This window comes from Penicillium verhagenii, assembly GCF_028828195.1.
Source record: "Penicillium verhagenii strain IBT 33310 chromosome Unknown utg000005l_segment0_segment0, whole genome shotgun sequence".
NCBI lineage: Eukaryota > Fungi > Ascomycota > Eurotiomycetes > Eurotiales > Aspergillaceae > Penicillium > Penicillium verhagenii.
The window spans coordinates 3,570,084-3,596,519 of NW_026643169.1; the positions used below are offsets into that span (position 1 = coordinate 3,570,084).

The 26,436-nt window shown below is 48.3% G+C and overlaps 11 protein-coding genes across 11 annotated transcripts; 6 read left to right on the top strand and 5 right to left on the bottom strand.

Annotated features, from left to right (window-relative positions):
- Nucleotides 1-55: 55 nt before the first annotated feature.
- N7466_004846 (uncharacterized protein) lies at nt 56-2,154 on the top strand (the record flags this gene model as incomplete). The annotated part of the gene is made up of 3 exons (XM_057164243.1): nt 56-104; nt 201-882; nt 954-2,154. 3 exons carry the CDS (start codon nt 56-58, stop codon nt 2,152-2,154), a joined length of 1,932 nt encoding a protein of 643 aa, XP_057022924.1.
- Nucleotides 2,155-2,672: 518 nt separating this feature from the next.
- On the bottom strand, nt 2,673-4,456 carry N7466_004847 (DUF895 domain membrane protein; the record flags this gene model as incomplete). Its single annotated transcript, XM_057164244.1, has 4 exons — nt 2,673-2,967; nt 3,044-3,675; nt 3,756-4,070; nt 4,175-4,456. The coding sequence occupies 4 exons, from the start codon at nt 4,454-4,456 to the stop codon at nt 2,673-2,675; spliced, it is 1,524 nt and encodes a 507-aa protein (XP_057022925.1).
- A 1,827-nt stretch (nt 4,457-6,283) lies between these two features.
- On the top strand, nt 6,284-10,747 carry N7466_004848 (uncharacterized protein; the record flags this gene model as incomplete). Its single annotated transcript, XM_057164245.1, has 2 exons — nt 6,284-10,137; nt 10,195-10,747. 2 exons carry the CDS (start codon nt 6,284-6,286, stop codon nt 10,745-10,747), a joined length of 4,407 nt encoding a protein of 1,468 aa, XP_057022926.1.
- Nucleotides 10,748-11,134: 387 nt separating this feature from the next.
- N7466_004849 (3-deoxy-7-phosphoheptulonate synthase class II) lies at nt 11,135-12,825 on the bottom strand (the record flags this gene model as incomplete). The annotated part of the gene is made up of 6 exons (XM_057164246.1): nt 11,135-12,182; nt 12,238-12,289; nt 12,354-12,446; nt 12,507-12,570; nt 12,626-12,735; nt 12,804-12,825. The coding sequence occupies 6 exons, from the start codon at nt 12,823-12,825 to the stop codon at nt 11,135-11,137; spliced, it is 1,389 nt and encodes a 462-aa protein (XP_057022927.1).
- Nucleotides 12,826-13,201: 376 nt separating this feature from the next.
- Nucleotides 13,202-13,673, top strand: N7466_004850 (huntingtin-interacting protein K; the record flags this gene model as incomplete). Its single annotated transcript, XM_057164247.1, has 2 exons — nt 13,202-13,510; nt 13,569-13,673. 2 exons carry the CDS (start codon nt 13,202-13,204, stop codon nt 13,671-13,673), a joined length of 414 nt encoding a protein of 137 aa, XP_057022928.1.
- Nucleotides 13,674-14,210: 537 nt separating this feature from the next.
- N7466_004851 (putative MFS multidrug transporter) lies at nt 14,211-16,166 on the bottom strand (the record flags this gene model as incomplete). Its single annotated transcript, XM_057164248.1, has 3 exons — nt 14,211-15,128; nt 15,180-15,426; nt 15,478-16,166. 3 exons carry the CDS (start codon nt 16,164-16,166, stop codon nt 14,211-14,213), a joined length of 1,854 nt encoding a protein of 617 aa, XP_057022929.1.
- An 856-nt stretch (nt 16,167-17,022) lies between these two features.
- Nucleotides 17,023-18,447, bottom strand: N7466_004852 (uncharacterized protein; the record flags this gene model as incomplete). Its single annotated transcript, XM_057164249.1, has 4 exons — nt 17,023-18,093; nt 18,176-18,204; nt 18,262-18,305; nt 18,359-18,447. 4 exons carry the CDS (start codon nt 18,445-18,447, stop codon nt 17,023-17,025), a joined length of 1,233 nt encoding a protein of 410 aa, XP_057022930.1.
- Nucleotides 18,448-19,582: 1,135 nt separating this feature from the next.
- N7466_004853 (uncharacterized protein) lies at nt 19,583-21,551 on the bottom strand (the record flags this gene model as incomplete). Its single annotated transcript, XM_057164250.1, has 9 exons — nt 19,583-19,714; nt 19,769-19,951; nt 20,020-20,689; nt 20,775-20,875; nt 20,928-20,957; nt 21,014-21,028; nt 21,085-21,291; nt 21,352-21,429; nt 21,489-21,551. The coding sequence occupies 9 exons, from the start codon at nt 21,549-21,551 to the stop codon at nt 19,583-19,585; spliced, it is 1,479 nt and encodes a 492-aa protein (XP_057022931.1).
- A 482-nt stretch (nt 21,552-22,033) lies between these two features.
- On the top strand, nt 22,034-22,996 carry N7466_004854 (shikimate dehydrogenase family protein; the record flags this gene model as incomplete). The annotated part of the gene is made up of 1 exon (XM_057164251.1): nt 22,034-22,996. The coding sequence occupies one exon, from the start codon at nt 22,034-22,036 to the stop codon at nt 22,994-22,996; it is 963 nt and encodes a 320-aa protein (XP_057022932.1).
- Nucleotides 22,997-23,357: 361 nt separating this feature from the next.
- Nucleotides 23,358-24,200, top strand: N7466_004855 (uncharacterized protein; the record flags this gene model as incomplete). The annotated part of the gene is made up of 1 exon (XM_057164252.1): nt 23,358-24,200. The coding sequence occupies one exon, from the start codon at nt 23,358-23,360 to the stop codon at nt 24,198-24,200; it is 843 nt and encodes a 280-aa protein (XP_057022933.1).
- A 550-nt stretch (nt 24,201-24,750) lies between these two features.
- N7466_004856 (uncharacterized protein) lies at nt 24,751-26,268 on the top strand (the record flags this gene model as incomplete). Its single annotated transcript, XM_057164253.1, has 8 exons — nt 24,751-24,777; nt 24,840-24,981; nt 25,041-25,414; nt 25,490-25,558; nt 25,623-25,737; nt 25,790-25,958; nt 26,011-26,050; nt 26,101-26,268. 8 exons carry the CDS (start codon nt 24,751-24,753, stop codon nt 26,266-26,268), a joined length of 1,104 nt encoding a protein of 367 aa, XP_057022934.1.
- Between the last annotated feature and the right edge of the window lie 168 nt (nt 26,269-26,436).

Consider the following 26,436-nt stretch of genomic DNA (forward strand, 5'->3'; position numbering starts at 1 on the left):
TTCATTGTCACGTTGTCCCCTCTCCACAAGATAGCGAGGTTGTCAGGGTTTCATCATGAAAGTATCTGCATTGGTCAGTTCTCTGGCGCTGAGCGCTCTGCCAAGTGAGTATACGCTTTTTCGAAATCCCTTGCAGTATATGCTACGACCTTATGTGTGGATCACCACGTTGCGCACCCGCTAATCAATGTTATCTCTAGGTGTGAATGCTGCACCGGGCTCGAATTTCGAACAAGAGAGCGCCGCAGTCGTAGCAGATATCATTCGTCGCGCTCTGCCTAACGCTCCCAATGGATACACTCCCACCAATGTTACCTGTCCGTCCAGTCGGCCGACTATTCGTAGCGCCGCAAAACTCTCAACAAACGAGACTGAATGGCTCGAGGTTCGTCGCAACAAGACTATTACACCCATGAAGGATTTCTTCAGCCATGTCTCCGTTGGCGACTACGATGTCGGCGCATATATCGACAAGCACTCTGCGAATGTTTCAAACCTCCCAAATATCGCCATTGCGGCGTCTGGTGGTGGTTACCGTGCCATGTTGAACGGTGCCGGTGCCATGAAGGCATTTGATAGCCGTGTGTCAAACTCCACGGCTACAGGTCACCTGGGCGGTTTGTTGCAGTCGGCCACCTATGTTGCTGGTCTGAGTGGTGGTTCTTGGTTGGTTGGTTCGATTTACATTAACAACTTTACCTCCATTGCGGACTTGCAGACCTACTCGTCTGGAGAGCCGTGGCAGCTTGGAAATAACATCTTCGAAGGCCCAGACACTGGAGGTCTTCAGATTCTTGATACGGCTGATTACTTTAAGGATTTGGCTGAGGCTGTTGATGATAAAAAGGACGCTGGTTTTGACACCTCGATCACCGATATTTGGTATGTGCCTTGTGGAATTCTTCGAGTTATGTTCAAATGTTATAAGAAAAAAAACTAATCCTCTATTGCAGGGGCCGTGCTCTAGCTTTCCAAATGTTCAATTCCAGTCAAGGAGGACTCGACTACACCTGGTCGTCCATTGCCAAGACTGCAGAATTCATTGCCGGTGACTACCCAATGCCACTTGTCGTTGCCGATAGCCGTACCACAGGCGAAATTATCGCCTCTTCGTACTCGACTGTGTTCGAGTTCAACCCCTGGGAATTCGGTACCTTTGACCCGACTATCTATGCGTTTGCACCTCTCGAATACATCGGATCCCGCTTCGAGAATGGCTCGATCGCCAGTAACGAGACTTGTGTGCGCGGATATGATAACGCCGGCTTCATCATCGGAACTTCCTCCACCCTTTTCAACGAGGCTATCACTGAGCTAGGCAGCAACTCGTCCTCAATCACCTCCTGGGCGGAGGACGTCCTCAAGGATCTTTTCGCCAAGTTCGACAGCGCCGACAATGATATCGCCGCTTACGAACCCAACCCATTCTACGGCTACAATGACGACTCCCTGGCTCAAGGAACAGAGTTGGACATCGTCGATGGAGGTGAGGATGGACAGAACGTGCCCCTCCACCCGCTCATCCAGCCCGAGCGCGCAGTAGACGTCATCTTCGCCGTGGACTCTTCCGCCGACACAGATTACTACTGGCCCAACGGAACCTCTCTTGTAGCCACTTACGAGCGCAGCCTGAACGTATCCGGCATTGGCAACGGCACCGCCTTCCCCGCCATCCCCGACCAGAACACCTTCATCAACCTGGGACTGAACACTCGCCCGACTTTCTTCGGCTGCAACAGCTCCAACATCACCGGTCCAGCCCCCCTTGTTGTCTACCTCGCCAACTACCCTTACTCCGCACAGTCCAACACTTCCACTTACCAGATGACCTACGAGGACTGGCAGCGTGATAACATCATCACGAACGGATACGAAGTCGTGACTATGGGCAACGGTACCCGCGATGGTAACTTTACTGCTTGTGTTGGATGTGCGATTCTGAGTCGCTCGTTCGAGCGCACAGGTACGACCCTTCCGGATATCTGTACCCAGTGCTTCACGGAGTACTGCTGGAATGGTACTACCAACTCTACCACGCCGAATACATATGCCCCGGTGGATATTTTGGCATCCTCGATCGCTGTCTCGTCACTTGTGCCAACAGTGCTGTCTACCGTTGCGGCGGTCAGTGCGGCAATCTTCACCATGGTATAGAATGGGCTTCGGTGCATTGCGTTGGGAGATTTCTGCATATTTTCACATAGTTCGATTTCTTTTTTTTATCCAAATATTTGGGACTTTTCTAAAATCTTGTAAAAAAAGAATCCCGCCACGATTTACGGCTTTTGATGTACGGGTGTTCGAACTTCCTTGTCTAAGTGTTAAGCTTAAACGCCTTGAAATTGGCGGTCATCGGCAGTTGAGACATCCATGGTTCACATGGCAAATAACTTCTAAATCCTACCAACTAGTAGTAGTATGTAAAAATCGGGACTGAAATCCTCGTGAAGTGAATACAACAGAATATTAAGACTGAAAGAAATGATTCATAATGTATTAACCAATCGCTCATATACACTCTCCCGGGGCATCTTCCACCCGATCCCACACAGCCACTCAAACGCATTATTTAGAGCCTCCTATATGTATCCATACATTTATCATTCTCATCACTTCGTATCCGATGCGACTTCTCTAGCATGACAAGCCCCGTATAAATGATTACGCCCCGATTACGCTCCGATTTTCTCGGGGTGATCAACTGGCAAGACATCCGCAAGGGTCTCATCGGTTCCAGCAATATCATCCTCCACGTCAACGTGATCCCGAATCTTCATAAAGATAACAGGAGCAGCGACAACGAGAGATACGGAAAGAAGAACCCAGTTGCTGATGAACTCCTTCTTGAATGAAAGTTTGCGCGAATCGAGGTTGTTCACGATCGCAGCGCCGACGGACTGGATTCCCTTGTAGAAACCGACATAGTTCGCGGAACGACGACCCGAGTTGGAGAGCGCACCCATGAACCTAGATAGACAAACCCGCGTTAGTCCCAAAACACTAGCTACTCATCATAATAGGATGGCGACATGATTGTACTTACCAGTAGAGACTAGCCTGCCAAGCGGCATCATAAAATCCGTAGAAGATATACAAGAACATAGGACCAACGTAGCCGGGTGTTGACCAATCTGTCGGCTTGAAATCCGGGTGCAATGTGGTGTTCACGGTATCTCTGGTGTAGGTCTTCTCGTAAGCATAGCCACCACCCCAGATAGCCATGGTCAACACGAAAAGAACCGCCCAGGTCACCTTGGCGCGGAACGAGCGCTTCACGCTCTGAATATCAAGGAGCACTCCCCAGATGGCGGCAGCGACGATCTGGGCCAAGTAGTAGAGAAGACTGTTCAGGGCCTTGGTACGGGTGTTGAAGTGCGCGCTGTTCACGCCATTCTGTTGATAGACGTAGAACCAGTTGGAAGCGAAGAACATGGGGAAGAGAAGGACGACGTAAGGCTCAAACCGGAGTGTCTCCCAGAGACCGATGAGCTCAGATTGCCAGCTTGGGTTCTTCATCAGGATAACGCGGGTGCCGTCTTCACGAATAATATCGTTCGCGTTGCAGAGGCAGAGGGCGAGAAGGGCACCAATGAACATGAGGACAATGAAGCCGATGTAAGTTCCTGATGAGACGGTGACGTTTGCTGTGACATTGAAGTTTTGACCGAGAGGGATCTATCAGGCACATGGAAGCCTCGAGTTAGAAACGAGCTTTAAATATATTTTAATGGGTTGGTAGTAGTGGAGGGACTTACCAAGCTGCCAATCACGGCACCCATGTTGAAGATTCCCCAGAACCAAGCAAAGTAAGCTCCCTTCTTGTCTTCGGATGGGTAGGAAATCATGATGGTTCCTTGCGCGGTCCAGAGAAGACCGGCGCAGATACCAAGCCAGGCACCGGCGAAGATATTGAAACCCTCTACATCAGCGTACAGGGAGACTAGCAAGCTGATAGCATAGAGGCAGTATCCAGTACCTCCAAACGCGAGGGTCCATTTGACTCCGAGCCTGTTGACGAATGTACCGCCGAATATACCGAAGACGGCGAAAGTGCTGTAGAGGGCCGTATTCTAATCAATATTGTTAGCTGGGAGTACTAGGTAGCTTTGTGACTCTTGCGCTTGATTCTGTAAGGTAAAAAAAAAAGCGCTATGATTTTTTTTTAAAAGCTTACCATGTTGTCCGCCAAAGTCGCATCGGTCTTTCCACCACCACCCATTCCACCGAGCGCATTAAACATACCGGGGCACATGAAGCACACGAATGCGACCATGACCAACTGGACTTTGGGCGACGCGTACCAGGGGATATTGAGACCGAACAAGCGGCGTTGTCTGTATCTCCAGCCTTGCGGCATATCAGGGGCCGCGACAGGTTCATTCTGCTCGTGAAGATCATGTTGTTCAATGGGAGCGGCCATCTCACCGACGCCAATGGATTTATTTTCGGTAGTCATAATTGCTCCTCAAAACAACCACGACAGCAACACAGAGAAAGAGAAGAAAAAAAATCCTCTCAAGCTCAGAAGCGGGGAGAAAAAGGGCGAGGCTTTAATGGGACTTTCCCTAATCCTTGTCTGGCCAGGATCAATACCGGGACCAATCAGAGCTAGGGAACCGGCGGAAAAGGCTAATCTGGGCTTGGAGGGCTCGAGGGAAGCTGATAAGCCGTCAGCCCGCTGGCCGCCACCCTAATTATAGGAGGCAATTGGTCGTCTGATTTATCCGTTGCCGAGAGACTCCACTCCCTTAGCTTCATCTCCGATTTCCCTAAAAAATGGCGTTCAGGGATGTAACTTCAACGTGGGAGTTGTGAGTTGTGGGGTCGTGCGTTGGGACTCACATGGCAAGAAGTGCGGGGAATTGAAACAGGGGGAAAAAACATCAGCGGGATTGGTATAAGTGATGTTACACCGCCAGGAAGATTGCATTGGATACTAGTATTTGCTAAAAAAGGTTGTTGAAATTGAATGGTGGCATCAAATATGATTTTATGTACACAGTGTAAATTGGTTGAAGAGTGATGTGTTCAGAGTAAGCACTAACAAAGAACGTTGGAAATGTAGGATCACCTGATAAGGGGGGATTGCCGACGTTACACCATCTCAGTCCATTTTAGTGTGAGCGATAATGCCCTTATCGGTGTTACAGTGAGTGTCACTTCCAGGTTACCTGCTATCGGAATATCCAACTCATAACGGCTGACTGCAGGGCACTTTGAATGTTCAACATTTGAATATTGCAGGGTTCATTCAGCTATCAGGCCTCCTATCCCAACATTTGGCCCTCGGGAACGCCCCATCGTCCCAGCTGCAAGTAGCCATATCCTTGCAATGTGAACTATCATATTCCAACTATTGGCCTACCACGGTCAAAGGTTCATACATACAATGCATGTGCAGTCTCTCCTCCCCCAATGCTCCCGGGGCCGATCTGTTTCAAATGTTTTGTGTGACTTTGAACTCCCATCTATCCTCAAGGATCTCCAAGGGTGAAACTTATCCCCGTGGCGTCCAAGGTTGGTCGCCTGAGACGATTCTTTGTTGTAAGAGATATTCACCTAAATATGAGGCTCGAGGGACCTTCAGGGCTTGAAGCTTAAATATAAGCCACTGAGTGACTACCTACGATATCCGAACGCCTAAATGTCTGTATCAATCGAAATACCCCCAGGCATGTCTAGGGAGGTTATTGTGATGATATATTTATTCCCGAGGTCCTATACGGCACCTGGGAATTGAGTGGGCCCACGGGTGTTCAACATTGTGTTCAAATGTTGACAAACAATATATATAGCAGTCACATGCTCGGGAGCTCTAGTTCGCTTTTCTCCCAATGTCCAATATGTACCTACTAGTACCTAGTAGTAAATATCGCAAGGGAGACATTTAAACAAACTTGAAACCAGCACCCTTGATATGAAGGCTCTTTGAACCGAAGTATTGATTTAGTAACAATCGATCCACCCGTGGACTTCAAGGGTTGTTTATTGCAGAGTAGAGTGATGATCCTTCTCCGCTAGATCCATTGTGGTAGATCCATCATGTGACCCGTTACCACGGTAACAACGCGGGTTGAGTGAGCTTCAACGAAACACGCTCCACCACAATCTATTTTGCCTTGCAGCTTGGTGCATTCCGGACTTTACCCGCCACCCGCGACTAATCGACACAGACACGCCATGAGTGCAAGCTGGTGCCGACATCTCTAAAAACCGCCATCTTCGCCAAACCCATCCCGGCACGCGACGCGAATCTGCAACAAAGAATCATAACATCGCCACCATGGCTCGCGCGGCCGTCCTCCCACCGTCCCCCGCCAAACGAGGAGCTCGGGCGGCGCCTCGAACGACTTTGAACAAAACGGTCAAACCAAAGGCCACCGCGGTCAAGAAACGAACCCCTGCCAAAGCAACCACAGCCTACGATTCGGACGACACGGATGATGAGCTTGGAATGATGATGAAGGAGTCAGAGCATGTCGCTCGCCCACAAGGCAGACCAGCTGGACGCACAGCGACTGGAGCTACAGCCGCGTCTCGAGGCAGGAATGTAGCAACAGCTCCTGTGCCCGAACCCAACGAGAAAGCGACTACTAAGGCCGAGCCCAAGAAACGCGTCGGAAGACCAAAAAAGACTCCACCCGCAGAACCCCCCGCTAAAGTTGAGACTGCCCCTCGAACCAGGGGACGACCGAAGGCGGATGCGACGAAGACCGTACCAAAGACCCGTAAAACTACTCGAGCAGCGACCGAGGCCGAAGCACCCCTTGAGAGTACAGACCCCAAGAACATTTTCATTGCCACCAATTCGACAACCATGCGTTCAAACTTGCTGCGTGGACCTGCCAAGAAGAAGACTGTGACCTTTCAAGATCTATCAGGCTCAGAATCAGAAGGGTATGAGGAGCCAGCAGCGCCTGTTGTTGGGCGCAGAAAAGCTCCGGCGAAGGGGGCTGCTGTTGGCAAGGCTGGTCTAAAAGCAACACCCGTGCGCAGCAAAGCCACAGGAGCTATCCGAGGTCGCAAGCCTGGGCCAGCTAAGAAGAATGTGACAAAACCACTATCACCCAAGAAGGATAAACAGGTGGCCAAGTCGCTTTCTGCTTATGCTAGTTCTGAAGAAGAGGATGAATTGATTGGATCTAAGGACGACATGAAGAGCCCAGTCAAGCTTATAATTCATTCCCCTGTCAAACATGCCTCGGAGCCTGTCGGCTTGAGCTCCCCAGTCCGCAAGATCAATTTCACCCCCAAGAAAGCTTCGAGCCTCATCGATGAGAATGGCGAACCGAAGCTCCCAACGCCAAAACACGGATCATCAACTACTGGCCTAAGCTCACCAGTACGAAAAATCAATTTCACTCCCAACCGCAGCCAACAGACTATCACAGATAATGGTCAATTGACGCTTCCTCCTGGAAAGTCCGCTGACCTCAGTGAATCGGTCTTCATGTCCAGCCCCGCTAGACGACCAGAACAATCTTCACCGTTCCGATATTCATTCAGAGCCACCCCAAGGCAAGGCTCTCTCTTCCGCGATGAATCGGAAACTGCGCCAGCTTTCGAGTTCTCCCACGGACCAGTTTCACCGTTAAAAATGTCGCCAAGGAAGGCTCATTTGGGTGCTTCGTTCTCTCAATCGCCATCCAAGACTGAAACTCCTTCGTTTCCTGCTCGATCTTCCTTCATCCAAAGTCCAGCCAAGAGAATTGCTTCCCCCTTCAAAGGATCTATCTTCTCAACCAAATCTTCCATGAGCCAATCGGCCACACCGTCTGGCGATAACACAACCAGCATGTCCACTACTCCTCTCTTTGGATCCATCAATAGGCGCCTATCTTCTCACCAGGAAGAAGAGGAGACAGCCGTAGATGAAGACCTTGAGATGGTGGAAGAAGTTGCTCGTGATGTCTTCGGCATCGAGTTACAGTCATCTAGCAGCACTCCAACCCAGTCTCCATCACCAGAACAGGTTGACGAGACCGAAGATGCACCGGAGCTCGAAAGCGCGGAAGTTGATATTAGCGAGCCCACTGTTTTGAGTGAAGGGGAGGAGAAGGAAGAGGAAGAGGAAGAAGAACAAGAACACGAAGACGAAGAGGCACAGGCGGAGGCCGATATCGACGAGAAGATTCACGACCTACAAGAGGAAATTCGCCAGGAGCCAGATGACTTTGGAACTATCTGCTTCAACACCATGGAAGATTTGGAGAAGTCATTTGCCAATATTCCTGCCAGCGATGATATTGAACCCCATGTATATTCCGACGTCAATTTCGTCAATGGAGACGATGAAAGTGACATGGAAGATGAAGTAGAGGAGGAGGAGGAGGAGGAGGAGGAGGAGGAGGAGGAGGAGGATGTTGTGATGCAATTTACTGAGCCCGTCGATGAGCCGGCACTCTCCTCACCAACCCACGAGCCTGAAAACACAGTTCGTGGCTCTCCGTCTGAATCACCGCTTGATTTGGCTCTCTTTGAAGAATCTGCCATGGAACAGCCCGAATCTCCGACACCCGTTCGGATGAATCGCGAAATCGAGAACCAGGATGATGAGGAGGGGGAGGAGGAGGTCAATGAACTGGAGTACATCGATGAAGTTGGGAGTGTTGTTCACCAACCGTATGACGAGCAGGAAACCGAGAGTGAAAATGAGGAGTTAGTTGATGATGAGCGGACTCTTGTGCCACCATTTGAAGAAGATACTATTGCGCTATCACCTCAACCTCAGTCGCCTTACGAGATGAATGACCGTGAAGAAAGTCCGCTCTCGCGGATGGGATCAGTCCCTCCATTGGTGCCAACTCCTTCAATGCATGAGATGACTCCCATGTCCCTGCTCGGAAGTACCAAATCACAGCCTCCCCTTTTCGACATCAATAACACCGATGATCGTATGGATGCAGTCAATAGCCCCGAGGATACAGCCCAGTTCGAAATTCCTACTCCAGCTGCGCCAAGTTTATCTGGTACGCCGAGCGTTCGAAGCCGGCGAAAGTCCGGCTTCAACGTCAATCTTGGTTTCACGCCACTGGCAAGCAAGTTCGGCCGTTGGGAAACCAACACCCCGTCCCAGGACAGACCAGCACGCCCACGTCGCCGAGGCGTGTTTTCTCTCGTTGGCCCATTAGAGCGATCTGCTGAGACCCACATTCCAGACGAAGGCGATATTTCGTACCCTGTTCTCCCGCGTCCCTCACTTGCAAACACGCCGCGTCTTTTCTCAGAACTTCCACTTCACGACTACGACGATGATATGTCAATGACGTCTGAACCTGACTCGCCTTTCAAGTTTTCTTCTGCGCAAGAAGGCCACAGTATGATTAATTCACCCACCAGAAGTGACATTTTTGAAGACCTCGAGCCCGTTATTCCCAAGCACCTTCGCCCCCGTGAGAGTCTACCACAGAAGTCAATTGAAAACCACGAACAAGTGTCACTGGAGGAAGACAAAGAAAATCTTCCAGCCCCTTCCCCCTTGCCAGCCACCCCAATGAAACCCGCACCAGAGCACCTTCGCACCTTCCACACAGTGTCAAAGGTACCTTTGAAAGGCGAGGGAGATGTTTCCCCTTTGAAAATTCCTCGCAAGCGTGGCCATTCGCTTTCAGGCACATCCCCCACTCGCTCTTCGCCGCGCATTCGAAACGCCGTCTTCCTTCCTCTTAATGACAAAGTAACTTCTCTCTCTCCTCGCAAGGAAGTACAGGTCCCTCGGAGCCCCAGCCCCAAGCGTCGTTGCAGCGAAGCTCGACGGTCCAGTGCGAGAGTTCCAACAAGTATGGCACCACCCGGAAGTCCATATGTCGCGAGTACTCCAGAGAAAAGTCCTCGCCGAAAAGCCAGCCCCAAGAAGCAAACCCTTCGCGGTGCGGTGGTCTACGTTGATGTTCACACTACCGAAGGTGAAGATGCCTCTGGTATTTTTATTGAACTATTACAACAAATGGGAGCGCGTTGCTTTAAGTCTTGGTCCTGGAACCCCAGAGCTAGCCTGTCACCTGCCGATGCAACAGATGCTGTAGCGAAGGTTGGCATCACTCATGTGGTGTATAAGGATGGAGGTCTGCGAACATTGGAAAAAGTCAAGCAAGCCGCCGGCCTGGTGAAATGTGTCGGCGTTGGATGGGTCCTTGAGTAAGTTGTTTTATAATCATTTTTCATTCTTCTCACGCTAATTTTATTTTCTCCTAGCTGTGAGAGAGAAGGCAAATGGGTCGACGAGGCCTCCTACGCCATCGACCGCTCCATCATCCCCCGAGGTGGCGCCAAACGCCGCAAGAGCATGGAGCCCCGCGCCTTGAGTAACGTCAATGGTACACTAGTCCGCGTCGCCGAGCCTTCCACCCCCTCAGCCAGCGGCCGTCGCTGCGGTGCCGACCGCGGTGCTATCGAGGGATTCCGCAAGATCACACCCCCGACTCCCGTCGTTGCGCCTTCCACCCCCACCCAACAATCTTATCGCTCCCGTGTCCCGCAAACACCAGGCTACAACTTCTCCAACTTGGACGCCATTGGCATGTCCCCAGCTACCCCATACTTCCTTTCAAACCGGACACAACTGGTTCAGCAATCTTGCCCGCCAAAGCAGAGTGGTCGTGGTTTGTTCCCGGACAGCAAGCCTGCCTTGAGTTTCGTGGAAGAAGACGATCGGGAATCGAGACGGCAACAACGTGCTCGGATGGAGGCTGCGCGGCGTAAGAGTCATTTCTTCAAGCCTGCTGTTGCGAGCCCTCTTGCGAAATGAGTTATTCGTTCATGAAACATTGTAAATACATATACCTGTCTCCACTGTCAATGTGGGGCATTTGCTTTGATGGGCGTTTTTGCTTTACTTGATTACGTTTTTGTTCGGATCGTGCTGTTATCCTAGCTATTGCATGGTAGATCTTAGCGCTTGGGATTTTTCAAATATAACGCTGAAGACCTTGTGATCTTTTCAATATTTACTTCACCATGGCAGTTCTACGACTCCAATTGATCTCAATGTATCTTGTAAGTATCCATGGGCAAGAGAAGCGCGGCGGGATGTACGTGAAGATGCCTGGACTGCAGAATTTGACAACGGCATTTTTGCATGCCTAATTGTAGTATGTCTCGAGATCTCCATGTGGTTGCCTATCGAGTTCAATATCTAGTCATCCTCTTCGTCTCGATAAAACCCAGCAACAAGGAAAGCAAGCTCGAGTGCCTGCTTCTCGTTCAAACGCGGATCGCAGAAAGTTGTGTACCGTTCCCCAAGCCCGTCCTCTGTCAACCCAGCTGCACCACCCACACACTCCGTGACAGCCTCACCAGTCAGCTCAAGATGCATGCCACCAAGGAAGGACCCAGCCGCACGATGAATCTCAAGCGCCTGTCGCAGTTCAGCGAGAATATCAGTAAAGTGTCTTGTCTTAACACCCGACGGCGTGGCCTGGGTATTTCCATGCATGGGATCGCATTGCCAAACGGGCAAATGACCAGACGCCTGCACAGCAGCAATATGATCAGGCAGGTACTGAGCGATCTTTCCCGCGCCATAACGCGAGATCAGAGTGACTTTGCCAATTTCACGAGTTGGGTTCACTACGTCCAGGAGCCGGACTAGGTCGTCTGCTGCCATGCTGGGCCCGATCTTGATACCGACAGGGTTGGCAATGCCGCGGAAAAACTCCACGTGAGCTCCGTCCAGTTGGCGGGTTCGATCGCCGATCCACAGGAAGTGGGCAGATGTCGCGTAGAAGTTGGATGTCGGCTGCTGCGTGGCTGTGCCTGTGGGGTTCCGCTCAATTGGGTTGCGTAAGAGTCGGGTGAGTGTTTGCTCATATTCTAGGGATAGACCTTCGTGGCTTGTGAAGATATCAGCTGTCTCGATGCCACGGTCTTTGTCTATGCCTACTGTGCGCATGAAGCGTAGGGCATCCTTGACGGCGTTCACAGTCTTGCTGTATTGCTCTTTGATTGCAGGGGTGATGACGTGACCGAGACCCCAGTCTAGTGGAGAGTGTAAGTCTGCCAGACCCGAAGAGAGCGAAGCGCGCAAGTAGTTTAGTGTTGCAGCAGAATGGAAGTACGCAGACACAAGTCTGGATGGATCGGGTTGCCGGGACGCGATATCCGCCTCGTAGCCATTGATATTGTCACCCCGGAAAGATGGCATTTCCACCCCATTGACCATTTCTGTTGGACTTGAGCGTGGCCTAAATTTTTTCCTTTTAGCAAGAGCAAAAGAGAATGACAAGAGTGATTACTAACTTGGCGAATTGACCAGCAATTCGAGCAATACGAATGACAGGCTTGTTTGCTCCTGCGTCAATGTTAGAAACTCGACTTGAAATAGAGCAATGCTTTTCATGGGGGTCCATTCATACCCCAAATTAGAACCAAACTCATTTGCAGAAGCAGTTTGACTTTTGCTTCAATCATGTCCTGGGTGCAGTAGTCGAACAACTCGGCACAGTCGCCTGTGTAACATTTTGATCAGCCATATCCTCGTGCAGGGGAAAATCGATTACGTTACGTACCTCCTTGCAAGACAAATGCTTTCCCCAAGGCGACATTTTTTAAGCTAGCTTTGAGATTGTTGATCTTGAACCTTGTTAGTAGTCTAGCCTTTGAGAAATGATCGAGAAGGTGTACCTACCTCCTGCGTTGTCACTAGCGGTGGGAGCTTCTGCAATTTCTCGAGCGCATCCTTCACGCCCTGTGCATCTCCGTAGACCACATCTTGCTTGATGGGCTTGGTGGTCCACGCTAGAATTGAGAGGCAAGAAATTAGAATTGGACATACAATCGCTCTGAAAAAAAAAATGATCACATACAGTTGGGTGTCCAATCCGCCATAGTGATAATGCCGGGGTAACCGGTAACCCCACTTAGTTATCCGGGCCAGGTACAGTAGGAAGAAACGGCGAGGTCAAACAACAGTCTGTTGAACTGACTGATCAATTGTCCTGGATCTCAAGATGCGAGACAAAAGAGTATTGAGCGCAACGAGAACAAATCAGAAGCAACAAAGAAGTTGAAGAAAAGCTTCGACACAACCTTAACAAAGGCGCTTATTCACGGAGCATCTCGGTGAGTCAGGTTGCTGCCTGGTCACATAGGCAACAAATTATGTCATCCTTGTTATCGCATCTCCGCTTATCACCGTAGCTACAATCATCACAACATGATACTTTTACCCAAGCTCGCTATAGCTTGAAAATCTTCCCTCATAATGTCCGACCCCATTCCGTCTGCAAGTGCAGAGCACGAAGCACAAGGAACCCAAGTTCCAGCCAACGCTGAAGACCGCAAGGCGGCGGCCGCCCTCTCCTCCCTCCATACCAATGAAATTGGCGCCACAGCAAGCCCCACCCGGGGACCATCCAGTGCCGACCAGGAAGCTCTAGGCAGGGCTATGAGCCGGCTTGAGATTGCTTCGGGGCATGGCGCAGATAAGAAGTATTCTGGAGAGAGCCTCAGTAATGGGGTGGACCAGAAAAAGAAGGCGGTTAAGATTTCAGCGGCCGATGTTACGTTCCTGGTAAGTACGGGACGATGGTGTTTGTGTTGAGACATTGCTGATATGTGCTTTTCGATAGGCGGATCAGCTGGATCTGAACAAGAGCCAGGCGACTGAATTGCTGAAAGCGAGCGAGGGGGATGTTACTCTTGCCCTGAGAGCTTTCCTTGCACCTTCTTTCTAGGAAACAAAATGACTGGCGTTTTGGTGGTTGAAGCCAAGAAATGGTTATAATGGCTAAGTATAAAATTTGAGATTTGCATTTCCTAGTATGTCTTGAGACATGCCTTTATAAATAAGTCTCGATTTATGATTAACTGATGAAATGAAACGAATTCATCAATGGTGAAACCTTCCAGATGTCTCAATGTCTCATGCAGATATTAGGTAGCTGATAACTAGTTGACATCAATTGACTGATAAAACATCCAGATGTCAAATTACCAATTAGTGATCGCGGTGATTCAATGTTACTACGAATAGTTTGAAAACACCCCAAAACACCGGAAACTAGTACATAAGTTTACACTGTGTATCACCACCTGTGAAAGTAACATTTGAATCAATTGATCACTAGCAGTACTGGTATGTATAGTACTAACGTTTGAATATGTTCACAATTTTGGAAACTTGATCCATAGCAAAAAAGGCAAGGTCTAACTAGTAACCATAACCAGTATATGACTTTTTGACTTTTTTTTTACGACTTCCCAAAATGTCATCATGGCTCCTCTTCCTCCACTTCATCCTCATCAGGTTTGCGTCGTTCAATCCCCTTACCTTCATATATGGTCCACAGCACCATATATCCAATTAAAGACTCAGCAGCCAAAGCCCACCAAATAGCTCCAACCATGTTGTACTCAAGGCCCAAGCCAAGACCCCAACCACCAAGGAGCGGGCCTAAGGTACGGGCTGCACTGGATATACTTTGCGCCACACCATGAACCGTGCCCAAAATAGTGGAGTCAGTGACACAGTTATTGACAAGAATGATGGCAGCGGGTAACACAAAGGTGCGAGAAATGACTTGTAAAGAAACCACAAAGGTGAAGGAAGGCCAAACAATGTAAGGGACGCGGGGCAGTATTACAAGGAAGGGCATCAAGATGTACGCAATGGGAGAGAGGGGAAGGAATGTGCGGAAAGAGGTGAGCGTTCCCAGCTTCCCTTGGATGCGAGGGTATAACAATATTTGCAGGGGAAGTCCGATGAAGCCGATGATTGCAGTGGCAAGGCCTACTCGTGCAGATGGCAGACCAAGTCCTCCACTGAAATGGAAAAAGTCTGTTCGGGAACCTTCCGGAGCACGAGGGGTAGGCAGAAACACGAAAGTCATGGAGTTGAAAGCACTGGTGTGAAATGCGAGGAGGAAATGGGTCAGGAGAGTGAGGAGGACGTTGCGTGTGAAAATCTGTCGGAATCCCGCTCGTTTGCGGGGGACCAGTGGTCGTTGCGGACGTGTACGCACTGGACTCGATGGTGCAGACCACTCCGTATTTTCATCCATATACATAGAGTTATCTTGCCCAGAGCGGACAAGGGGGCTATAGTGTAATGGGCGACGTGTAAAAGTGCGGACTATTCTCTTTCCAAGCTCGCGGCCCCAATCTCTGCGGTGGCGTGCGATTTCATGGGACTGTTTCGTAGTCAGCAGGTGTATCTACTATGGTTATGTAGATCGACTTACCTCGTCAAGACCAAAGAAAATCGCAAGTGATGACATGAAGATAAAACAAGCACTGAGCAGATTGGGCAGGGCATAAGGCCAATGCTGCATCCACCACACACCACTTTTACCCCCAAACGGGGAACCAGGGCCAAAAAGCCAAGGTAAACTGTTGACGGGGTCGGCCAATGTTCCTCCTAAAACGGGACCTATGATGACTCCAATATTGAAGCACATAGGAAGAAGTAAAAAGGCTCGTGATTGGTACCTGGTAGACATATTAGCTTTGATCTTATCAACTGCAAGATAACAAGCTTACTTTTTCTCTACAACAATCTCCGAAATCATTGTGCGCATGACGCCCTGATTGCTGTTCAACAGACCACCCAGTGTGCGAAACAGAATCGCAGTGGTAAAGGAACGAGAAAAACCAAACCCAAGCGCAGAGATACAAGTGCCAAATAGACCGATCATGAGAACCCTCTTGCGGCCCATCCACTCTGCGTCGGCCAGCCGACCCCACCATACAGCAGTGAGAAACTGGGCAGCTGTGAAACTACCTTGCAACATACCAGCTTGTGCCGAAATTGTCGAGTCCGGCAACGATGGGTCAAATGACTTGAGTTGATAGAACATGTATGCCTGCAACGAGGTCTGGGTGAGCGGCTCCGACAGCCTCGCCATAGTCAAGATGGCTAGTTGGCCTTTTTTGGGTAGAGAGCTCCATGTCACCGGTTTCTCTGCAACCTCTTGTTCTGGCTCGGGAAGAGCTACATGATCTGTATCGGTTTCATCTATGGACGGGAAGCGGCGATGATCTGTGAGGATCGGGGGCGGCGAAAGGCGTCGGACATTTTGGTTATTCAGATGGGATGTCTCGTCGTCGTCGTCACTGTCGCTGTCATCGGGTATATGTGGTGGTGAGAGTTCAGTATGCAGGGAAGAAATGACGTTCGTGTCGTCGACGGGGTGGGATTGGCCCGTGGGCTCGGGTGGAGGGCGCCCCATCAGCCAAGACCTGGGGGAGGGGGAGGCACACGAGCTGTGTAACGAACTAAAAACCGGGTAAAGCCGTCGGGAATGAAATGAGCGGAAGGCAGAGGTCGAATTTCCAGAATATGCCTTTCTTATGGAAAAAACTTCATTTGTAGGAGTTGCTATTGAACGGAGAAGAGCGAGATCGCTAAAAGAATACGAAGAAATTCGCACTCTGACACCATATCGGCCAGGCCCACCGAAGCCGGATAGAGTGCCGACTTAACCGCTCTTGGAAATATCATACCCAAGACTCAAGAGACCCAACTCATCCATGGATTGCATCGTGTCTATAGAAACTACTAGTACACATTCAGAAGAACATCCTCATCTTGAGTAGAATATGAATGTTTGACTCAAAAGGTAGCTTTGAAGAAAAGAAGTGGTTAAAATCAAACTAGAAATTGAAAAAAAAAAGATATGCACCAACCGGGATTCGAACCCGGGCCGCTATCTGAACTCATTTTCAGCATGGGAGGATAGCATCGTAACCCCTTGACCATTGGTGCCGTTCAATCGAGAAACCCACTTATTTGTGGGTTATAAGGACCCTCTTCCTAACCCTTTCTGGGATAGTGAACCATGGTTCAGAATGGGTTGACCTATTAATAATACAATATCAAGTTGTTTGTTATTGTTATTGATTAACATGTTTGACGAATGATAGGAGTAGAATTATCACAAAATATTAAGCAAAACTCTTAGCAGAATGCTTTATGATGAGAGTTTCACCAGGGTATAAAATAAGACAGCTGATTGGAAAAGATCAAATATCCAACATAGCGTCCACATGAAACAAAAACAAGGAGCTGAATTAGGTGCCCAAAGATCAAGTACCTTTAGCCCCATCACTATGGCATGGAGTCTTGAATGGCGCATCATCGTACATGGTGATGGACTCTGGGCTTGTTGGTCTTGGATCTTCAAGAACTCCCAAGTGATCATGAGTCTTATCCCACTGCTCCAATGGGTGGGCTTCCACTCGATGTAAATCATCCATGAAATCATTGGACATGTGAGTGAACGCTTCTTGGCTTGAGCGGTGCGTCCCGTCATGCCGCTCGACATCATGATTGTTATCGGATTTTTTGAAAATCGGCAGAACAAGGTTCAGAGCACGAGGAATGGAGAAGGACGGACGGGACCCAGACTGCGAGAAACCGTTGCTATCTTTGTTTTGGTTGTTGAGGCCCTGTCCTTTCCGTCCTCGGTTACTGTTGTAGGAGAATGCCTTCAGGCCGAACAGCTTTCGCAATAGTGGCCACCAGCACATCAGGTTCGCGACGTAAATAGCCGTGCTAGCTTCGCGGATATACCAAATCTGATAAGTGGTGGTGAGTGGCGATGCAAAATTGAAATATTTATTGAGAATGGCGGCAATAATAGTGAAGAGACCCAGGCTCATCACACCAAGAAGAAGAATCTTACGATGTTGTTTGAGTTGGGCTTTTATTAAAAGCGGGATTGGGATGGCGAACATGATTGCATCGGAAGAGATGTTGAACACAGCCTGGGTAATGGAGTAGTGTTGATAAGTAGCGCATTGCATGTTCTGTACAGGCATGGCCCAGTACTGCGAAAAGGGCCGACAATACACAGCATAGTAGCAGATCATAATCACCACAAACCCCAATGCCACATATACCGCAAGCATCTTTATATAGAGATTGGAGCGCAAGCTCTGGGTAAGCCTCCAATAGAAAATGAGCATGCAGGTCTTCACACCCCATGTTGAGAAAAGCATGCACTGCTCCAGCCCGATCACAATTTTACTTCCATAAATTCGGTCATGGACTTCCTGGGGATCCGATAATACTCGGTTGTAATCTTTCGGGTCCATGAGGTTTGTTGCGTAGCGTGATGATATCTGGATTAAAACAAGGAGCGTTGTATAAATCATCTGGCACAATAGACTTCAAGTCAGCTCATCCATTACATAATGTCGCAAACATTGACAGCGGGCTTCAGTTAATTTCACTCACAAAGGTTGCTGTCATGACATAGTCATCCCCTGCAGAGAAATATCAGCACTGTTCTCTTTGTGTCTTTAGCACCCGAGTTGACATACAGAACAGCCGTTTGATGGACCCATTGGCAATTGTCCGGGATACCCTGCATTTGATTAGCATAGCGCTTCCAATGACCCTGGGGACTCAGAATCATACATTCTTCCTCCATATATCACCACGCCAATACTCCAAAAAACAAGAGCTTCCACAAACAACTGATGCGGGGTGGGCGATTCATTCCCCATTTCTGGAAAGTGAGCGAATGTCGCTTCCCTGGACAAGACCTCAAGATACAGCCGGAGCAAATCGCAACTGTGCCATAGGTGACTAGACCAGGAGCTTGTAGTTAAGAGTTTAAGACAATTCCCTCCACGGTATCTATTGGTCAAAAGAAGAAAATGCAAAATGATTTTTTGTTAGGTGAGTAGACCCGTGCAAGATGCACGGTGCAAGCCAGAGGTTGTCCGGAATAATGACTCTGCAGTAGTCGGTGAGCGACATTAAGCTCAAGTCCGCCTGAAGATTTGGGTCTGTGCTGACCGAGGGCAGGGCTGCAGCGTCATATATCTTGGCCTGCAATATGTCATGGCTGGGGCTTGACATTGGATGACAAGCAAGGAGGAGTGGGTTGGCGATGCAAGGGGGCATGTCGAACTAGATCGGTGGCAGTTCGCAATGGAATGCAGATCGTTTTTGGACGATCAAATACACCTGCTTGGCAGGCTTTTCCTCCAAATCCCTTCCCTTCACGTCCAAAGTAAACAGCAAATCTCTGTGCCGACCATTGAGAATCGCCCTTGGGCTGCCTTATTTGAAAAAAAAAAAACCGCCCAATCACAAATGGCAATGTGATACCATAAGATACGCAGGGTCCACACACCATTTTTTCAAAATATTTCCAGCAAAAGGAACATCAGGTCATTCAGCTGGAGTTTCATCAGACTATACGGTCAGTAGTGGCGATTTGACTGCCCAATCGCGATAACGGAGTGATCAGCGATCTCCCCCGCGGAGCTGTTTGTTTTTGATAGGTCAAGCAGGAACGGTGAATTTCCACAAGATAAGGTGCATATTCTGAATCATTGGTCTTGGGTTCATCTACAATACGATTCTCGTCAAACGGTCAATGATTAGCTACTTTAAAACAATTCCGCTAATTAAATAGTGAGGCCTAGTGATCCAGATACGAGTTGAATCTTGATTTTTTGGGTTTAACGCGATAACCGAGAGAATGTACGGCAATGTCAAATTTCAGATTTCAAAATTAGATCAACTAAATTTGAATGCTTTGCATGATCCATTTTCGGGATTTTCTCATCAGCCCATGGCATTTTCAATATCCAGCTTTGCTCGACTCCCAGCATGCGATATTATAAAAGATCAGGATGCGTTCTCAACCTGCTGCATACCAGGCTTTTCATCTTCGCCAAGGTTTACATGAGCTAGGCGACTGAGTACCGCTTCATCCCGGGCGAAAAGCGCGTCCACTTCTTCAAGTGTTTTGTTGGTAGGCTATATGCGGGTCAGAATCATGGTGTCAAAGGTAGAGTGATGTAGGGAACTCACGTCAGGGCACATGAAGTAAACGAATAGAAAGGCCAGGACATTAAAGACGAGAGGCCAAATCCAAATTCTTGGTCCAACAGTCTCAAGTCCAATCCCGCCCGCAAAAACAGTCAGGAATGTGAAAACGAATACCCCAAGAATTCCAGCTGCAGACCCGATATGACGGTATCGAAGTGGGGCAATCTGTCACGTCAAAGTCAGTATGTAAATTCTCTCTCAAAAAAATATTGATTGGACGACGGAGACTATACCTCTGGTCCATACAGCCACGGGCATCCCACCCAGCCCCAGCCATAAACAAAGAGATAAGGGAACATGATAGCCACCGCAGTCCACTGAGTTGCTAGAGTCTTATTTTTGATCAGATTGAGAATCACAAAAATAAGCATGCAGCATGTCTCAATTCCAGCCGAAATCAACATGATCCGACGGCGCCCTATACGCTCAATGGTCATGACACAAAGAATGGAGCCAGCCCATTGAACCGTTAATGAGATTGCCGCCAGTAAAGACGCTAGGAAGCTCGATAGCCCGACCTCCTCAAAGATTTGTGTCATGTAGTAAATCAATATATTGATCCCCATTGACTGCTGAATAGCGAGGATGATGAACGAGATCCGCACTCGCCGACCCACACGAAGGGGGGTGTTGTCCCAGAACAAGCTTAAAAGTGTCAAACGATTGCTTGACTCTTCCTCCACTTCAAAGTTTTCCATGATGCTTTCTTTGATGACACGAATCTCTGCGAAATCATTGCTGTTGTTGATTCCCGTACGATAGACGCCATAGATTCGGGAAAGGGTTTGGTCACCTTCTTCAATTCGATCTCGGGCGTAATACCATCTTGGTGTGTCGGGTAGGAAAATCATGGTTGAGCCGGATAAAATAGCGAGAATGCACTGGATAGCAACGGGGAAACCTCTAAGTCCGATCAGCAACACAGGACGTACCATTAGCTTGTCAGAGAAAGCCTACCCAAGAAATCTGATTGTCCATTCTTGTAAACCCGAATGTCACCCAGTAAGAGAATGCAACTCCAAATATTAGAGATGAGCAGTTGATGGCCACTTCTGGACCACGTCCCCGAGCATCGATACTCATTTCTGACTACGTACGTGGTTAGTGTGACTTCGGGTCAAATGCTCGTAACAATACTTACCATGTACATGGGCACATTGCATGTTATAAACTGTTTTATCATTAGAGAAACAATTCTGTCCGATGGTAGATTGATTTTATTCTTACCGCAATACCGAAACCCTGAAGTTGATTAGCATGACACTTGATTTGATTTGAAAATTCGCATTTCAACTTACAGAAAGTACTCTCGCTACAATAATCTGAGGGACCGAAAAAGACGCTGCCTGTATCAAACCCCCGACCGCGATGAAAGCATTGCCGATGATAATGCAGTTCCGTCGCCCGAGAGGCATCCCAATAAGCATGACCACGCATGCCATGAATGCCGCTGCAAGAGTATAGGAAGACGCAATCATTGGAATGGTTTCTGTTCCAGTGGGATTCTGCAACCTGAAATTAGCAAAATTCCCAAATCAACTACACTCAGTGTTCCAACTTCATACTCCAATGGCATTGAGAAAAGGAGCTGTTGATTGGACTCCTCCAAGGACACCTGCTTGGTAACCCTCGATCATGAAGCCCTGAGGTTCTGTTAGTCAACCCCAGTGAGCTTGTTCAACATAAAGACAAGGGGACCAACCACAGAGCAACTGAATCGAGAAAGGCGACGCAGTGTCTTGCCTTGAATATACTCTTCAAACATGATTGTTGCACTCTGAATTGTTTAGTGTATGGATTCCGCTCAGAAGATGGGACTTTTTGTAGGACTATCTCTCACTTTTTATCCTGGTAGTTTTATGGGGTTTCCATCTCCCCCACACATGCGGGGGATTAGGTTTGGTGAGTTCAATGCTATCCTTAATCAGTCTTGACGTCAAGTTCTAAGCTCAGAACTTTGCTATGATGATTGGTATAGTTTCAAACCGGATATTTATTCTGTGTGCCGACCTCGCCAGCCCGGTACATTAAATGTTTAAGATCTTTGGATCAGACTTTAGGATAGATATCAGCCTGAAAACCTTGAAAGTCTTGACTAAGAAATCAACAAATCCGGGGATTACTCGACCGGCGTCTAAAGAAAATGGCCGGTCCCCGCACGACCAAGCTTCCAAATATTATCGTTTCCGTTCTTAAGGCAATAACCCCTCTTCAACGTTGAATGAAACTGCCAGAACAATAACAAAAATGGATATTCTACGCAAGTCCTACGAATACGGCAGGTCGCCTCTCACCTCTTCATCACTCACTAGTCCATTCAATACGTTCTTGTTCGGTGGCAACATCTCCCGCTCGCTCTCACCACTGCTACATGGAATTCTTTTTCGATCAGCGAATGCATCATGGACCTACCATCTCGCTCAAACGACCGAAAAAACCGACTTTCTTGCAAAACTCGCTGACCCAAATTCCATCGGTGCATCCATTACCATGCCTAACAAGGTCACGTTCGGGCCGATTCTTGATGATTTGACTGAGGAGGCAAGAGGAATTGGCGCCGTGAATACTGCTTTCATTCGTCTTGATTTTAGTGGAAAACGTCGATGGATTGGTACCAACACTGATTGTGTCGGAATTCGCGAAGCCATTCTTCAACGTGATCCTCAGGCCACTTCTACGGCAAAGGGGAAGCCTGCCATGGTCATTGGAGGGGGTGGCGCGGCACGAAGTGCAATCTATGCACTGTGGAAATGGTTCTCCCCCTCTGAGATCTACATTACCAATCGATTGGAGTTCGAGGTTGATGACATTATCAGGCATTTTTTGATAACAATGCCGGGTATCAAGCTTCGATACATCCCAGATGTACAGACAGCGAGAAGTCTCCCTTCTCCGTCAATAATTATTGGAACCATTCCCGATTATCCACCAACTGAGCCGGGAGAAGTGCTTTGTTGGAAAATATGTGAGGTCGTCTTGGGAAAATCTAGAAAGGGGTTGGTGGTGGATATGTGTTATATGCCATCGACTGAGACCCGACTTGTATGTACTGCGAGAAAAGATGGGTGGGCGGTCATTCGGGGTACAGAGGTTCTTGTACGAGTATGTGTTGCTCAGCAGACTCTGTGGCTGGAAAGGGAATCGAATGACAAGGGGGTGGAAGAGGCTATGGCATCTATTGCTATGCCAGATATCAATGTTAAGCTGTAAGCTTGAGAACAAATGGAAGAGAATCGTTTTCACTGTCTTACTCGAAGAAATTTAGTCTGTGGTATGTGCATCATTGGTACAGAGAGTGAAGTAAACGGCATTTGGGAGATGGAATGACTCCGATGAGGGAACCCGACCAATCATAAACAAAATCACATGATAACCCAGTGATGGGTTTCTAACCCGTGATTTCGACATTTCTTCTTCCAGCCGTTGATCAACCTAGTAGTTGTGTTTCTGATTTTCTACATTTGCCGTTTCAGGAAACCGTTTCTACGTTTTGCCCCATATAACTACGAGGTGAGTGTTATCTGCATTTTTTGGGATTTTTAGCGATTGACATTGCAAAGTACATTCAAGAATGCCGACCCCGCCAATCCCCAATCAGCAATTGGAGTTACTGGAGAGTAGGGAGGCCTACGAAGACTCCAATGAAGGCTTCCGGTTTGCCGGTACCCTGATCGTGTATCAGCTGAATGGCTTCTTGTACCATGGGATGCTGAAAGGTCGTTACTCTTCTCCTTCGATTCTCAATGCAGAGGGTCTCATGAATGTGAAGCAAATTCCCGCGTCGGCCTACCAACCCAACTTTTCTGCCGGATTAACAGCAGCCCCTGAAATGCTCTCCAATGGCTGTTATGTCAAAAAACCTCGATTGATCAGCTACGATTTGATCAGCGAAGGGCCTCGACCGAATTCGATTGCGGAGGATGTCATTAGAGAAGCAAGGGTTTACGAGCTCTTAATGATGAGCCCACACCCCAACATCGCTACCTATCTAGGGTGTCAAGTTTCTGGCGGCATGATCACGGGTCTTTGCCTCGAGAAGTACCCGCGCACGCTAATGAAAGAGGTCAACCCAGGCGCCCTCATGAAAAGAGCATTTAGAAACACACGGGAAGTGAGGAAGGATTATAGCCGTGTTCTCAAGGACATTGACAGTGGCCTCCGGTATCTCCACTCGCTGGGGTTGGTTCATAACGACATCAATCCAAGCAATATAATGATCGATGACGATAGAGCAATCATCATCGATTTCGGGTCTTGCCGGAAGATAGGAGAAAGCCTCGAAGATGTTGGCCGTACTTATGAATGGTACGATGGAGAAGTGCAGCAGTCTCTTCCCGAGAATGACTTGAAGGCCTTGAAGGAGATTCGCATTTGGCTTGGTGTTGATTCATCAGAGTTTCAATTTGGAGTCTAAGACTTCATATAAACATATCATCTCCAAAGCCATATCATTGTCTGCACTCTCAAGTGTACTTCTGTTTGACTCATTTTTTCTGCCCCCAAACTGTATCAAGGCAGACCCAAAATAAGAGGCTCCGTAGGTTCTTGGATTGCCTTCCAATCTTGAAGACGTTCATTCTATCTGGCGAAACAAATTTGCAACCAAACCTTGCTGAGCACTTTGTACCACTCGTTTTGCGTAATTGTGCCAACAACACCTCTCAAGATTTACGCATTTCCAGAAAACCACAAATTATTCTCGACCGACAAAAAAAGAACCAATCAATACATGTATGCGGCTTCCAAGACAAGTTATTGCGATGAAAGGAGGTTTACCCCGGACCCCACATTCATTTCATCCCCGCAGATCGGGAACTAAATTAAATGGCCGACTCTGGGTCCACAAACGCCAACATTAAATCAGGGTTTCATTATATAGCGTCGTGTCGTCGATAACATGCATTCTCGAAGCCAGAACCACTTCTCCATTTTTACCACAACACACTTGTTGTTTCTTCGGCATTATGGCTCACGTTGGACCATTGGGACAGGTATGCATTCACTTCGCCACCCTTCTTACTGGAACCCACGCTAAATCGTATACACTCCCCAGCCTATCACCCTCAAACTCTCCGGTAAGGTCATCAAAAATCGCCTCTACCGTACTCCTCTCAGCGAATATGCTTCGACCTACGACGAGAACAATGTTGAAAATTGTGGCAAGCCCCTCCCTCGTTATGCAGAGCTCTATCAAGGTACGACTAATTATCGAGAATTAATTTTCAAATTCAAATTGACTGACTTTGAATTACAGAGCTCGCTGATGGCGGCGCTGGTCTGATTTGCACCGGTAACATTCCTATCCACCGTGACAACTTGGAAAACTACAATAATGCTGTTCTCGACATCAACAACCCCTGGGATCCCATCGAGGCATTCCGTCCTGCTTGCCAGGCCGCAAAGTCCCGAGGCGCAATTTTTCTTCCTCAGCTCCAGTTCCCTGGTCGGCAGGTGCCTGAATTCCTGAATGCGAATCCAAAGTCTTCCTCTTCTGAGCAGCTAGAGCCTTGCCTGAACAAAACTTATGGCAAGCCCTCGCCCTTGACCCGAGCCGAAATCAAAGACCTGCAGAATCGATATGTCTGGGCTGCTGAAGTGCTGTTCAAGGCTGGAGCCGATGGGATTATTGTAAGTTCAATGGATTTGTCTGACCTGGCTATAATATGTACGGGGTATGAGCACGGAACTAATCATTGGCTGCAGCTGCACGCTAGTCACGGATATATCATGCAACAGTTCTTGTCGCCCTTGATCAACAAGCGAACGGACGAGGTAAGGGATCCTCTTTCTAGGTGTTGTGAAAGTAGATAACTAATTGCAGATTGCGCAACAATAGTATGGTGGAAGTTTGGAGAATCGCGCCCGTTTCATCCTTGAAATCGTCAACGCTATCAAAGCCAAACTTCCCTTGAATAAATTCGTTATTGCCGCTAAGCTCAATTGTCAAGACTGTATGTGAATATTTCTATTTATTTATCCCGAGCTTTTCACTGACCCTTACAGTCATTGAGGGAGGTGCTAGTTTTGCCGAACAATGTGTCGTGATCAAATGGCTTGAAGATGCTGGAGTGGATTTCTTCGACATCTCAGGTGGAACCTATGCTTCTCCAGCATGGAGAGGAAACATCATGAAAGAATTAGCCGAGAGACCCTCACAGAAGGAGAGAGGAAGGTATGATTCTCTTTAAGCTTTACATGGAACTGCCGATCACTGACTGTTACAGCTACTTCATTGAATGGGCGCAAGAAATGAAGAAAGTCTTGGTACGTTCCGTTCTCTCTAGATTCATCTATCACGACTAATATTTTTGCAGTCGCGTGCTGTTATCGGAACAACAGGTGGTTGGAGAGAGAGTCACCGGATGTCAGAGGCTGTCGAGGGGGGCGACATTGATATGATAGGGCTTGGAAGACCGCTCCGTGAAGATGCGGAGTTTGTTAAAAAGGTTCTTCGTGGAGAAGTCACGAGAAGTAATCTTTAATTCTCTGTAATATGAATTTTTTTGATGATATTGAAATGCCAGATGTGAAAAGTCACGTTGAACATCTTAAGTGGATATTAATGTACCAGTAGATAAAATGCGGAGACCTTCAGAAACTGCGCGTGTTGGGCAATTTTCAATCTGGCACACGCGTGTAGCCTGCAAACC